Source organism: Orycteropus afer, unplaced genomic scaffold, assembly GCF_000298275.1.
Source record: "Orycteropus afer afer isolate SDZICR_OR568_19922 unplaced genomic scaffold, OryAfe1.0 scaffold00254, whole genome shotgun sequence".
NCBI lineage: Eukaryota > Metazoa > Chordata > Mammalia > Tubulidentata > Orycteropodidae > Orycteropus > Orycteropus afer.
In genome coordinates this window covers 2,295,802-2,312,276 of record NW_006921841.1, presented here as the reverse complement: position 1 = coordinate 2,312,276, position 16,475 = coordinate 2,295,802, and the positions used below count along the sequence as shown (strand labels likewise).

The window sequence follows — 16,475 nt, the reverse complement described above, 5'->3', positions numbered from 1 at the left end:
GTGCAACTACTGGTGTCCAATCAAGATGTAGATAACTACAAACAGATCAAGGCTGATCTAGATCAGCTTCGACTAACTGTAGAAAAATCTGAGCTGTGGGTTGAAAAGACCAGCAGTTATGAAAATGAAGAAATGGGTGAAAATCAAGTAAAAGGAGGTGAAGAGCCAATTGAGGTTGGTTTTCAAGATCTATTTTGAAACAATCCAAACAATATCTTTTAAATTGTTTATGTAATTCTATGTCCTATAGTCAAAATTATTTAGAAAGAAAAACTTTGTTTTAAGCAAGTGAGGTTAAAATTTTCATTTGCCAAGTCAATTAACTCTATAATTCTCTACTTTGAGTAATTCTTGTTGATTTCTACCTCATCACATCTGTCTAATTTTTAACTTTTCCTCCTTTTCACTGTAAATGTTAAAATCCACAAATCAGGAACAGGGGAGGGAGTAGGAAGGAGGAAAAAAGGAAAGAGCCTTCAACTGAGATTTATAGAGTGAGGTGAATTTTCATTGTCACCAGTCACTGGCGTTATTTATTGTCAACCTGAAAATCCTTTCTTTAATTACTATATATCCATATATAATATTTAAAAATAATATCTAAATGGAAGAGCAATATGCCAACAAGGAAATACCAAAAACTTGTGTTTGATCTCAAGAGTGATGAAGTGGTATCCTAAATCTTCTGTTTTTAGCTTTTAGTGGGTTAATTAATTTCTGCTTTCACATTTCACTAAAGACGTGCTCATTGTTTTCTTTTTAGACATATGTCTATGGCCATGGTTAAATAAACAGACCAGTACCAAAGCCATACTTGATAGTGCATAGAGTTTCTTAAAATGTCTATCTAGTGTTTTATTTATTTCAATCTGTAGGAATGTGAGCAGTTTAGAAGTTTTCCTACCTCAAATTTTGTGTTTGTTGGAGTATCCAAAATATTTTATCATATTGGGTGATGTCAGAGGGTAATCAAAGTGCTGAAAAGTTCCAAAAGGGAAGTTTAACATGTGGGATACTACTTCCTACTTGTTTTAGGACTAATTATCACTTAACTGTACACACGTTTTGACTTAATATTTTAGGAAATTTTTTTTTGTGATTTTATAATGTAAGATAGTATAATGTAGAATTTCTTCCGTGGAGATTTTTTTATGACCAATTTTATTTTATTTTTTTGAGAGGGAACATAATTTTTCCATAGCATACTTAGGGAATGATAGAAAACTTTACATTTGGTTAGTGCTTGCTGTACACCAGGTCTCAAACATTTGGACATATGATATCTCTTTTTAAAATGTTACAGTGGTATTTGGAGATAGTCACAAACATCAAATTTCTAAGGATGAGCTGAAACTCAGAGAACCCAAGAGACTTTCTTAATGTCAGTCAGCGCTATGTAATTCAACTGAGATTTGAATCCTGGTCTTTTTGATAGTAAATTTAAGGTTCTTTAGTGTTAGATTTTATCTTCTTTAATGATATGTGAAGATTTTGATAGATGTGTTCATAAGTTAGAGTGCATCTTCATTTTTAAAATATCTATTTTACATATATTCTAGAAAGTAAATATAAGTTTTTGTTCTTTCAGAAAATCTCATTCTTCCCCCCCCCCACACACACACACAAATACAGAACAGTCCTAAACCTTAGGGGAGATGCATCTTTATAAAAATTTGCCCCATTTAAGAGGATAGGTGAAATGTTCCAGGGAGGATGCTAGTCATTGGTTTACAGTTTAAGTTTTTAATCACTGAAGGAAGAAGGTGTAAGAAAGAGGCCCTAACCTACCCTGCCCTCTCCCCCAAAAAAACAAACCAAACCCACTGCCATTGAGTCAGTTCTGACTCATAGCCACCCCTAGTGGGTTTCCAAGGCTGTAAATCTTTACAGAAGTATCTTTATTCCACAGAGTGGCTGATGGGTTTGAACCACCAACCTTTTGGTTAGCAGCCAAATGACTTAACCACTACACCACCAGAACTCCTGAAAGAAGCCCTATCATGGCCCTATCAGGGACACAGATGTAAGAAAGAGGCCATATCCATAACATTCTCCTAGAAATTTAATAAACTGTATTTATGTAAGAAAGATGAACAAGTACTTTGATTGTATCTTAAAAATAAAAAATGAAAAATGGTTTGAGTATATCTTGAAGATGAAACTGCTGATGGTTACATACATAGTGAACATAATTAATGTTACTGAGTTGTATACATAAAAGGATTGAAGTGGCAAATGTTTTATCATGTATATTTTGACCACAAAAAATATAAAACTGCATAATATTATTATTTTTCTTTGGGCATCAGATAAATATAAGGTAATCAACCTGGTATTTATTTATTTGTTGAGTTCAAGTTTTAGTAGTTTAGGAAATTATAGTGAATATAGCTACATCAAATAGGGAGTGATTTAATATGAGGAGTTAAGTTTTATTAAATTAATACAACAAAGGGATTTAATACAAGGAATGCAACAGAAAGCCTGGAAGAATGAAGTTTAGAGACTGCCATTAGACTACTGATTTCAAGGTCAATCACAGCTATGATTCAGAAGTCAAGAAGCTGCTTAGACTCCTGTTGCTCCTGATGCTGCCACCATCACTGACTCACACTTTCAGAGCATATGATTAGTCTGTGGAACTTGGAGTCCACTGGAGACACTCACATCTATGGGGTTTTGTTTTTAGCACTCAAAGCCTCAGGAAGAAGACCTTCACTTCCCTTCTGGCTTCCAAATTCCATGTCATTGAGGGTTTTCCTCTTTTTCACTGATCTACTTTACCAAGCATGATATCTTTCTTCAGCGACTAGTCCCTTCTGACAACATGACCAAAGTACCAGAGAAACAGTCTTGTTATTCTTGCTTCAAAGGCACATTCTAACTGTACTTCTTCCAGGACAGATTTGTTTGTTCTTTTGGCAGTCCAGGGTATATTTAATGTTCTTTGCCAACACCTTAATTCAAATGCATCAATTTTTCCTCTGTCTTCCTTACTCATTGTCCAGCTTTCACATGTATATGAAGCAATTGAAAACACCATGGCTTGGGTCAGGCACATGTTAGTCTTCAAAGTGAAATCTTTGCTCCTTAACACTTTAAAAAGATCTTTTGCAGCAGATTTGCCAATGCAGTATGTCATTTGATTTCTTGACTGCTGCTTCCATGGACATTGATTGTGGATCCAAGTCAAATGAAATCCTTGATGACTTCAATCTTTTCTCTCTTTTATCATGATGTTGCTAATTGGTCCAGTTGTGAGGATTTTTGTTTTATGTTGAGGTGTCATCCATACTGAAGGCTGTGGTATTTCATCTTCATCAGTAAATGCTTCAAGTCCTTTTTGCTTTCAGCAAGCAAGGTTGTATCCTCTGCAAATCATGTGTTCATTCTCTAGGTTTTATTTTTATCATCTATAAAGTGGCCATGATTAATACTACTTAGTTCATAGGATTGCTGTGAGGATTAAATGACTAAACTCTGTGTACATGGTAAATGTCTCATTTTGTATGGCTCTAGTGGGAATATATAAATAATATGAAAATATAACCAATAAGAAGACAAGAGGTAAGAGTCCAGCTTTAATTAATTCATAGTCCCAATGCTGTCAGCATGCATCCATTGGCTTACTTCTGAGGCTGGTACTCTTTTTGACTGCTTAATGGGAACAACCATCCTAGGTATCACATTTATGCACAGCACCAAGAAAGAATATCTTTGTCTTCCTGGGGCACCTGTTTAGGAGTAAAGAACCCTTTTCCAGACATCATTTAGTAGACTTTACCTCATGTCTCCTTGGCCAAAGAGGGTCATATGTTTATCTTTTAACCAATGAATTATAAGATTCTTTTAGTCATAATAAAATATGTCCTGCAAGCTAGGATATCCTGCTATGAGTTTCCTGGAAGAAGAATAGATTATAGAACAAAATTGGGATCTGCAAATAAGAAAGAATGAAAAAAAAGAATATTGGTAACAACAAATAGTGTCTGTGAAAGTCAATATTCAGTTAATGGTGGGTATAATTATTATTTGTTTTTAGATATTATTCATTGTCCAGTTTATTAAAGTGGTCTTGGAATTATAAAATCAGATCTAATTCCTCTTGTGATATTTTTAATTTCACAAACTGTCTCATCTAAGTGTGATTATTTCTTAAAGCAGACTTCTGTGATGGGAAATTCAGGACCTTCTGAGGGTGCACATGCTATTAAAATTAAAGTATAGCTTAAGAAATAGAATGTTACCAGTAACCCCTGGAGTCTCTCCCTGTGTCCCAGAGGAAACCATTATTATGAATTTAAGTTAATTACTCCCTTACATTTTTTAATGATTTTACCATATGTATTGGTATTTCTAAAATGTATAAAAAATATTTCATTTAACCTCTTTTGGATATATGTTTGTCAGCCACCCTTGTTGATGCATAGCTGTGATTCATTATTTTTCTCTATTATATACTACTAATTCACATTTATCCATTTGTTTACATATTTTGCTGAGCAATTAGTTTTTTTCCAGTTTTGGTTGATTTTTTTTTTTTTTTTGCTGATAAAAGCAATACTGCCATGAAAATTCCTTATGTCACCAGATGTGCCTGTGCAAGAGATTCTTCAGGCTATGTACTTAGGAGAAAACATGTAGTACATTCACCTTTACCAGCCAATGCCAATTGTTTTCCAAAGACCAAGAGACATGCCCTCCAGCAGTGTATGAGAGCTTCAGTAGCTTCCTGTGTACTTGATGCTGCTTCTCTAACTTTTTCATTTGGGTAATCAGGTGTATTTGATATTTTATTTCTGTTGTGATTTTCATTTTGCTAGATTCATACTGAAGTTGAGCATATCTTCATATATTTATTGGCCACTTCACTTCTTCTTCCAGTTTGTTGTTGTTATGTGCCATCGAGTCATTTTTGACTCATAATGAGCCCAGGTAACAGAAGAAAACTGCCCCATAGGATTTTCCTGGCTGTAATCTTTATGGGGAAGCTCTGGTGGCATAGTGCCTAAGGCATTTGACTGCTAACCAGAAGGCTGGTGGTTCAAACCCACCAGCCACTCCTCGGAAGGAAGGTTGGGCAATCTACTTCTGCAGTGATACCACCTTGGAAACCCAAGGAGGGGTTGCTATGAGTTGGATCTGACTCAGCAGCAGTGGTTACATGTGTGTGTGCGTAATCTTTAAGGAAGCAGATCACCAGGTCTGTCTCCCATGGAGCCGCTGTGTGTTTTTGAACCGCCAGTCTTTCAGGTATCAGTCACATGCTACTGTATGGACAACTAGCTAGGTCTTACTAGCTCATGTATAGGTTAAAAATATTTTTTTTGACTGCAAGTTAGGGTGATGCTATGAATTCAAACTTGAAGATAATATAATTACCTATTATTTGTTTTTTCTTATTTACTGTGTTTGTAAGATTTTTCAGGACAATGTTGAGTAGAAGTGGTGATAATGGACATCTTTATATTGTTCCTGATTTTAAAGGGGATGCTTTTAATATTTCACTATTGAATATAATGGTCACTGTAAAATTTGTTTGTCAGTAACCCTTTATCAATTGAGGAAATCCCTACTTTGCTAGTTTTCACAGTAAATGTTGACTTTAATTGAATGCAATTTGTGTATTTGTTGAAACTGTTCTTTTTCTTTAATCTATTATTTTTGATTACATGAATTAGAAATAGAGCTTCTAACAAAACTACCTTGAATTCTAGAATAATATATTTGGGTGATATATTTTACATTGATAGATTTAATTTGCTAGTATTTTATTCAAGATTTTACATCAATGTTGTGTGTAATATTGGCCTGCAATTTTCCTTTCTTGTACTATTCTTTTGAATGTTGTTAATAAAGTTTAATTAGTCCCATAAAACAGAGATAGAGAATGTTCCCTCTTCTTTGTATAAGACTGGAATTATCTGTTTTGTGAATATTCAGTACTTGTCCATAAAACTGACTAGATCTTTTTTTTTTAATTATAATTATTTATTGTGATTTGGGTGAAAGTTTACAGAGCAAATTTACTTTTTTGCAGCAGTTCACGTACACTTTGTCTCATGACATTGACTACAGTTTACCACAATGCAACAGATCCCCTCCCATTTCCTTCCTCCCTGTGTCCTTCCCTTCATGCACTTCTGCCCCCTGAGCTGTCTCCCTGTGCATACACAGCCCTTCTATTCTCCCATGATCTATTTCTCCAAGGAGTGTATCTACCTAATGTAAATGTTCAGCTCATATGCCTGTCTTTTGGCTGGGAGCCACAGGAGTGGGTTCAATTTCAGACCTGAAGGGCAACTAGGGGCCATAGTCTCAGTGGTTCCAACAGGTTCTATCAGACCAGCAAACCTGCCCCCCTCCTTTTTTAATAATGATTTTGAGTTTTGTTCCACATTGTTCTCCCATTCTATCCAGGATCTCCTACATAGGTCCCCCTCCATGTGATTGACTATAGTAGCCAGGCACCATTTAGTTCTTCTGGTCTCATAGTCATATAGGCTGTGGATCACAAGGTATACCAGTCACTTGGACTAATTGTTTCTATGAATCTTTGGTTTTCTTCATCTTTGCTCTGGACAAGGAGAGATCCATTGTTGCATGTAGATGGCTGCTTGCAAGCCTTTAAGATCCCAGTTGCTACTCACCAAAGTAAGATGTAGAACAATGTTTTGTGTAGTATGTTATGCCAATTGAGCTTGATGTCTCCTTTGACTATGGTCCTAAGCCCACAGATCCAAATACTCGCTCCCTCTGGGTAGCTAGCTGTGGCCAAGAAGTGACTACAAACTTGCCCTTTGACAGCCCTACTATATACCTGGGAATTCCTAGAGAACATATCAATACTCTTGTAGAAATATTGTCTGCCAACCCTATACATGGTCTTGGGCACCCCCACCCCCACATAGATATAGCCTGTACATAGTTCAGCCTGTCCACCTATCTGTCCACCTGTAGATCAATGTTTGCCTTCACTGAAAACACAGTACTGTATGTACAGAAGGGTTCGTCTTTGTTGTCTGTACCTCCTGTGCACCTCTGTATGTCTTCCTCTTCCTCAATGGCACCATGTTGATCACTCACATTTGGTACATTGCCCTTCTCTTTACCCAAATCAATACTTGTTTCTACCCATCTAACAGTATTCCCTTACCTCTCTTCCCACCCTTGGTAACCAACAAAGAAAATTTCCTTCCAGATATAAACCTTTTCTTGACTTTTTACAGTAACAGACTAATACAATATTTTTCCTTCTGTGATTGAGTTATTTCACTCAACATAATGTCTTCCAAGTTCATCCATGTTATCCAGTGTTTTGCAGATTCTGCTTTATTGTTTAGAGTTGCATAGTATGCCATTATGTCTGTGTACCGTAGTTTGGTTATCCATTCTTCTGTCGATGGACGCCTGAGTTGTTTCCGTCTTTTGGCTATTGTAAATAGTGCTGCAATGAACGTGGCTATGCATATATCTGTTCTTGTTCTGCCTCTCGCTTCTTTAGGATATATACCTAATAATGGAATGGCTGGGTCAAATGGTATTTCTAATTCCAATTTTTTAAGTAATCTCCATACTGCTTTCCACAGTGGTTGTATCATTTTACAGAAAACTGACTCAATCTTGTATTTATTTTATAGGAAGATTTTAATGACTGATTCACAATTATTTAATGGTTATAAGGTCATACAAATTTTATATTTTGTGTCACTTTTGTGTATTTTTGAAGTTATATAGCTAAGTATTCAAATTTATTGGTGTAAATTTGTATCTTTCATTATCTTTTCAATTTCTACTGTATTTGTAGTTTCATACCACTTTTCATTCTAAGTATTATTTATTTATATCTCCCTTCTTTTTTCTAACTCTATCTTGCCAGAGTTTTAAGTATTTAATTCATCCTTTTAAGGAACCATTTTTGGCTCTGTTGACTTTCTGGGTTTGTCTGATATTTTATTTCTTCTAATGCTCTAAGTCTTTATATTGATTGGTTAGCATATTAACTTTCAGACTTTTTTCTTTAATTTAGGATCTAATGCTATAATTACTTTCTGAGGAGTTGCATTCCACGGATTTTAATGAATGATGATTATCGTTCAGTATTATTTTAATATTTTCATTATGATTTCTTTGTCTCAGGATTAGTTGGAAGTGAATTTTAAATTTCCAAATGCAAAACTTTTCTTTTTGTTATTGAATCTTAATTAATTAAATTTTGGCAAGAGGGTGTGGTTTATGGTGATATTAGTTTTCTAGAATTTGTTACGTCTCACTTTTTGGCCTATTATACCAGCGGGTTTTGAAAATGTTCCGTGGGTAGTTGAGAAGAATGCAAATAAGTACAGGGTGCTTTATATATGGCTACCAAATCAAGCTTATTCATTGTATTAAAGTTGCCTATTTGTTTACTGATTTTTTATCTTGATATACCAATAAATGAGATTTTTTGATATTTCCCACAATTTTTTTTCTTGCAGTTCTATTAATTTTTGTTTTATATTGATGCCTACAAATTTAAATTTATTCTCTTTACTGGGGAAGAGAAACCTTTTGTAAATTAAATGTTATTTTCTCTAAGTATTCTGAAGATACTACATGATTTTTTTGACTTCTGTTGTTGCTAGTGAGAAGTTTGTGGTCTTTTGAACAGTGGTTCTGTAATTCTGTAACTCTAATTAAATATATGTAAAATCATTAAAATTTTTTCCATACGTATTATTTTTCTTTTATTTTCAAACCTGTGAGTTTCAGCTATATTTTGGATACTTTAGTTAGATTCATCTGATTGTCTCTTCAGGTATATAATATAAAAGTTTTAACCCTTTTAACTTACCTACTGAATTTTTTATTTTATCAGTTATAATTTTTAATACCTATAATTTGACTTCCCCCACCATCTGTTTGATCATTTTGGATTATCTGCTGTTGCTCAATAATTTTTGTGAATCCCGTATAGCTATTTTACAGTCTATTTGCAGTAATTCCAGGGTCTAAAGCTCTTGCGAGTTTCTTATCATTGTCATTCATGTGGATTTATGTCATTGTATTTTTGGTCATCTGTGATTATAAGCTCATAACATTTAACCTCATTAGAATATAGAATGATTTCCTCTTAGAGTATGTGGAATTACTTCGACCCATTGCCAGGGAGCGCTGCTGGTCTGGGACCACTTTGCTATCTTTCTGAACACCTGTCTTGAGGCAGGAGTCTTGAGTGTAGCTTCTCATGAACTTTACACTTGCATGGAGTTTACTTAGTCTCTGGATTACATTTGTCATCAGGGAAATTTATCCTGTTGCCTTGATACTGGAGCTCTTTGATCTGGTTTCAGGTTACTTTCATTCCTCTTGGAGAAGGGGACCAGGCAGGGTCTCCCAGAGCACTCCTCTACTTTCTGTGATCCCAGCAATATATTTAAAATAGGTTTCATATCTAGGATTTTGTTGTTTTATCATAGGAAGGCCCTTTGAAGTTTAATTTCACTCACAGAAGTTGTTGGGAATGTGTTTATTTATTTATTTAAGTTATAAACTTATTTTCTTTGCAACTTTATATATGAAATTTCTCTGAGGCCTGTATTTTATCCAAAGATGATTTCTTTTGGTTTTGTGAGGCACTTTGGGATACTACATTTTGTAACCACATTAAAGAAATTTTGGCTTGTGACTTTTGGGGCCCCATAAGTAATGGGAATTCTGGTCCCAAATCTTGAGTGAAAAGACATATGTCTTTGTATAGGAGTCTCAAAAGAGGTCCCCCCCCCCCAACTATGACCAGAACCAAAGCCAAGACAGGCACTCCTTTTGTCTTCTGTGGGACACATCTTTCTCTGGCTTATCACTGTGGGTGTTTCCCTTAGGATAAGTATCACCACTTATCTGTCAGTTTGTCAGACTGGTAGCTTGCATGTTGCTGTGATTCTGCAAGTTGTGCCACTACTATTTCACATACCAGTGGGGCCACCCATTGTGGACAGATTTCAGCTGAACTTCCAGACCAACACAGGCTGGGGAAAAGGAATTGGCAATCTACTTCTGGAAAAACTGACTAGTGAAAACTGTATGGAAAGGAATGGGACATTATCTGATATAGTGCCAGAAGATGAGTCCTTCAGATTGGAAGGAATTGAAAATATAACTGAAGAAGAGCTGCCTTCTCAAAGTAGTGCCAATCTTAATGACATGGATGCAGTAAAGCTTTCAGGATTTTTATTTTCTAATGTGACATGATTCAAAATGAGAAAACAGCTGCAGACATCCATTAATATTTAGAACATAGAATGTACAAAGTAGGAATCAAAATTGGAAGCTGTCAAAAATAAAATGGAATGTTTGAGGATTGATACCTTAGGCATTAGTGAGCTGAAATGGACTGGAGCTGAAATAGACTGGTACTGGTTGTTTTGAATCACACAGTAATGTTTTCTTTTATGCTGGAAGTGACAAATTGAAGAGGAACAGCTTCATATTCATTGCCAAAAAGAACATTTCAAGATCTATCCTGAAATACAAGGCTATTAGTAATAGGATAATATCCATATACCTGCAAGGAAGGCCAGTAAAAATGACTATTATTCAAATTTATGCACCAACTACTAAAGCCAAAGATGAAAATGGAAGATTACTGCCAACTTCTGCAGTCTGACATTGATCAAACATGCAATCAAGATACATTGATAATTACTGATGATTGGAATGCAAAAGTTGGAAACAAAGAAGAAGGATCGCGAGTTGGAAAAAACTGCCTTGATGACAGAAATGTGGGAGATTCCATGCAGAATTTTGCAAGACCAAAGCTCTTACTCAGGAGCGCTGGTGGTATAGTGCCTAGGGCATTTGACTGCTAACCAGAAGGCTGGCGTTTCAAACCCACCAGCCACTCCTCAGAAGGAAGGTTGGGCAATCTACTTCTGTAGTGATACTGCCTGGGAAACCCAAGGAGGGATCTCTATGAGTCGGATCCGACCTGACAGCAGTGAGTTTGGTTTTTGGTTTTTGTAACAACTTACTCATTGCAAATACCCTTTTTAAACAAAATAAATGGTGATATTACACATGGCCTTCACAGGATGGAATACACAGGAGTCAAATACACTAAATCTGGGGAAAGAGATGATGGAGAAGCTCGATATTATCAGTCAAAGCAAGGCCGGGGTAGACTGTGGAACAGACCATCAATTTCTAATATGCAATTTCAAGTTGAAGCTGAAGAAAATTAAAGCAAGTCCAGAAGAGCCAAAGTATGACCTTGAGTATCTCCAACCTGAATTTAGAGACCATCACAAGAATAGATTTGACACATCAAAATTAGTGAACAAAAACCAGACGAATTGTGGATGACATAAAAATTGTCATACATGAAGAAAGCAAATGGTCATCAGAAAGACAGGGGGAAAATAAAAAAAGACCTAAATGGATGTCAGTGGTGACTCTGAAACTTGCACTTGAACATAGTGTAGCTAAAGTGTAAGGAAAAAATAATGAAGTAAAAGAGCTGGTGAACAGGAGATTTCAAAGGGTGCCTTGGGAAACCAGTGTAAAGTATTATTATGAAATGTGCAAAGACTGGAGTTAGAAAACCAAAAGGGAAGAACATACTCAGAAATTGTCAAGCTGAAAGAAGTGAAGGAAAATTCAAGTCCTGAGTTGTAATGTTGAAGGATTCTATGGGCAAAATATTGAATGATGAGGGGAGCATCAAAAGGTGGGAGGAATACACAGAGTCACTGTACTAAAAACAATTGGTTGATATTCAAACATTTCAGGAGGTGGCACATGATCAAGAACTGTTGTTACTGGAAGTATAAGTCCAAGCTGCAGTGAAGGCATTGGTGAAAAATAAAACTTCAGGAATTGAAGAATACCAATTGAGATGTTTCAACAAATGAATGCAATGCTGGAAGCTCTCACTTGTCTATGCCAAGAAATTTGGAAGACAGCTACCTGGCCAACTGACTGGAAGAGAGTCATTATGTGCCTATTCCAAAGAAAGGGTGATACAACAGAATGCAGAAATTATCAAACAGTATATTTAATGTTACATGCAAGTAAAATTATGCTGAAGATATTTAAAAACTGTTTGCAGCAGTACATGAATAGCAAAATGCCAGAAATTCAAGATGGATTGAAAATAGAACATGGAACAAGGAATGTTGCTGATGTCAGATAGATCTTGGCTAAAAGCAGAGAATACCAGAAAGATATTTAACTGGGTTTTACTGATATACAAAGGCATTAGACTAGTATGGATCATAACGAATTATGGATAACAATGTAAATAATGGGAATTCCAGAACACTTAATTGTGCTCATGAGGAACTTATCCATAGACCAACAGGCTGTCGTTCAAATGGAACAAGGGAATATTGCAGACTTAAAACCAGGAGGGGTGTGTGCTAGGGTTGTATTCTTTCACCATATTTATTTAGTCTGTATGCTGAACAAATAATTTAAGATGCTAGACTACTTGAAGAAGAATGTGGCATCAGGATTGGAGGAAGACTGATTAACAACCTGCAATATGCAGGTGACACAACCTTGCTTGCTGAATGTGAAGAGGACATGAAACACTTACTGATGAGGATCAAAGTATGGATTATACCTTAACATAAAAAAACCAGAAATCCTCACAACTGGACTAATAAGCAAGATTATGACAAATAGAGAAAATATTGAGTTTGTCAAGGTTTTCATTTTACTTGGATCTACGATCAATGCCCATGGAAGCAGCGGTCTAGAAGTCAAATGATGTTTTGCCTTGAGCAAATCTGTTATTACAAACCTCTTTAAAGTATTAAAAAAGCAAATATGTCACCTTGAGGAGTAAGATGTGCCTGACACAAGCCATGGTGTTTTCATTTCCCTGTATGCATATGAAAGCTGGACAGAGAATAAGCAACACCATAGAAGAATTGCTGCATTTGCATTATGGTGTTGGTGAAGAATATTGAATATACCATAGGCTGTCAGAAATATGAACCAATCTGTCTTGGAAGAAATACAGCCAGAATGCTCCTTAGAAGTAAAGATGGTGAGATACATCTCACATACTTTGAACATGTTATCAGAAAAGACCAGTCCTTGGAAAAGGACATAATGCTTGGTAAAGCAGAGCATTAGCGGAAAAAGAGGAAGAACTTCAATGAGATGGATCGACACAGTGGCCACAACAATTGGCACAAACATAGCAAGATTGTGAAGATGGGGCAAGACTGGACAATTTTTTGTTCTGTTGTACATAGGGTTGCTATGATTCAGATTGATTTGGTGGCACCTTACAACAGTCCTTAGGTATTCCTACTTCCATGCCTGGGTCTGTTATCACAATTTTCACCATGTGTGGGGTCCATATTTTGCTTCCTTTCTGCTGTATGTGTGTATGTATGGGTGAGACATATTAAAACTTAGATTCTAGGTTTATCAATAATAGACTAATGCCCTCAGAATCAACAGTGAGCCCAGCGTTTGATTAAAATCCCCCCCCCAAATGCCCTGCTGTGAAGTCACAGGATGGACTCATAGGGACCCCTCCTTGGATTTCTGAGGTGGTATCACTTCGGAAGTAGATTGCCCAACCTTCCTTCCGAGGAGCGGCTGGTAGGTTTGAACCACCAGCCTTCTGGTTAGCAGTCAAATGCCATAGGCACTACGTCACCAGTGTTTGATTACTGCTCTGAAATTTTGATATATTTTTATTGTTTCTGGCCTCCATTTGTTTTCCCTCTCTTTACCAAAAAAAGATATTTTAAATATTTCATCTGTCACATTTAGTCGTTGGGTACTTGGAGGGTATGCTGCACTTCTTCTCTATCATTTTCTGTGTTTGTCAGCTCTTAACAATGGAAATTTCTTTATTTTGAGCCCACATGTTATTAGTCTATTCTCTAATGTGAGATTTGAGGCAATGTGGAACATAGCTGAACTTTCTCTACTTGATTGCTGTCACATTTCTCCAGAGTGAAATCCTTTATTTGAACATTCAGCTTAAAGTGTAGCATCAGCCCTTCACCATCATGCTCACTTACCTTTCTACGCACTTGAATTTCTTATTTTTCTTTTTAAGGTATGATATTTAGAATCAAATCTAATATTTTAGATATGGCTCTTACCCTCAAAGAATGATCACAGAATGAACACATATAAAACAACAAGATACTGTGTGTTGTTAACTATTGGGCAGCATGGTCCAGAGAAAGGAGGGGTCAATGTGGGCCTGACTGGGGAAAGATTAACTCGAGAGGCATCATCAGGGCCTCTTTGGAAGAGTTGGCAGGATTTAGTTAGCTAGTGTAGTCAGCTCAGAACTGGGCACTGTTTTGTTCTATTGTATGTAGGATCACTATGAGTTGGAACAGACCCGACAACACAACACAACACAACAGTATAGTAAAGAATAATACCAAGAGTATCAGCATTCCACATGAATAAGCAGTTAGGATTTGAAATGGTAGAAATGGAGAATTTTTAAAGATTCTCGCATAGGGAAATGAAGACACTGTCTTGGAAAATTTAGTCAGACAGAATCCAGGCTGGAGCAGAAGGACAAGAGCCTAAAAGATGAGGGGCCAATTAGGAGCCTGCTGTCTAAAGCATGAACTCAAGTGGTGATGGTAGAAATAGACACAGATAGATAGTTGAAGGATTAGGAGAATGACATGTTTATAATGGATTAATAAAGGGAAAAAAAAGAAAGTACAAAGTTATCAACTTGCACATGACCAATCTATATCATACCCTCCAATGAACTGGCAAGTGATGATAGTGACAATTTATTGTAAACAGGATGAAATATATCACACCATCAATGGAAACAGCCAGTAGCAGGCAGCATGCACTCTACCAGGCCAATACCAAGAATAATCCTTTGTTGTTTGTAAATCTTTACAAAGGCTCTAAACATAGACGATTGCCATTGTTTTAAAACAGCTCATAATGGGCTAACTTTGTGCCTGCTTAGATTGCAGAAGACCAGATAACATTAATGTGATTCTTCATTTTAGTAATAAGAAATGTTTCCAATCTATGAAAGTGTTTATTTTATTTTGTCCTTGGCCATTTCTCTATACTCTGTGGGCAATAAATGTGAATGAACAGTCCATCTACTAAAACTAACAAATCTCAGAATATGATCCAAAATTATCCCAATGCTGTAGTTGATCTCTTATAAATAGGAGAGTGGGATTGATCCGACCCATTGCATCCCTGGTTCCTATGAACTTTATTAAAGATTGTGTATTACAGTGCTTCTCTTTATTAAAATTGTCTTCCAAGGCATTATAAGACTGTATCATCATTTCTGAAAGCTTAAAGACTATAGTATAAAAAGTTGACAATGTCAGCAGCATTAGGAACAATTACTAATTCATCACATTTAAATACTTGTTGATTTCTAAATATAGGAAGTAAAATTAACTCAGGAAAACATGTCCGAGTGGGTTAAGTCAGGATTACCCTTTGTGTTCATCCACCTCTATATTAAGATTTCAGAAGCAAGTCAGTTGGGCATAGCAGTGCTCCTAAGACAAATTCCTACTCATGTTATTTGTTTTTGTTGTCTTGAAATTTTCTTTGCAATGATTTTGCTTTGATACCTGTCTCTGCATCATCTGCAACTGTGTTTATATTTATATACGCGTTCATATAAATAAATGGGTAGGTTCTTAAAATTTTTTACTTATTGTCTCACTGATCTAAAATCTGATGTTTAAACCATCTATTTAGTTTTCACTTTAAGGACTATGTTTTTCGTTTTTAGCTTTTCTAATTGGATCTTCTTTTATAGTCATCTATTCTAGATTCATATCTACCTGTTTTCATTTCATGATGTTTTGTTCTTTTCACAATCATGTGATGCAAGAAAAAGAATTAACTGAAAATATCCCTGATGGTTAATCTAGGTTGCCTAGATAACAAGCTCACTGGGACCAGGAGTGGTCCTCTCCTCCAAAGGCTGCCCCCTCACTCAGCTTCACTTGGGATCCATGGCTTCTTTCCCCAGCAGGAGACTAATTTTTATGGACTCTCCAGCTGGTGTTCCTAAACAATTCCTGTGAACAACAGGCACTTAAAAATCCAAACTGCTCGTTGTCCAGGAAGTTTGTTTGTTGTGCTCAGGCTGTAAAGGAGAATTTCGGAAGAGAAGAAGATGCTAACCCACGCTAATGCAAATGCAATAGGACAGTTTATTAGCTAATTTAAGTCAGGGTCTTTGCCCTTACCAGGTCAGTGGTTTAAGCAAAAGACCCCGTAACCCGTTTCTTTCACCAATTTATGGAACAATATGGGGAGGGGCAGCACCGGGGCGAGGGGGTACAGGTGATTTGTTGTTGCTAAGGGATTCAGGGTAGTGATCTAAGATGTTGGGGGAACGTAAAGAAACTCCCCCCGGCTCCAAAGTTCACTTAGGAAAATATTATCTAGGGAGGATGCGGCTCAGATATGGGGGAGACTTTTAGGAGTCGCGCAAATCTCTGATA

General features: G+C 36.3%; 1 protein-coding gene across 1 annotated transcript in view; it reads left to right on the top strand.

Annotated features, from left to right (window-relative positions):
- ITPR2 (inositol 1,4,5-trisphosphate receptor type 2) overlaps window positions 1–16,475 on the top strand; it is a 724,583-nt gene that overhangs the window by 328,863 nt on the left and 379,245 nt on the right. The window contains exon 26 of the mRNA XM_007949781.2: window positions 1–174. Within this exon, the coding sequence (XP_007947972.1) occupies window positions 1–174 (174 nt within the window). The remainder of the gene's footprint in view (window positions 175–16,475) is intronic.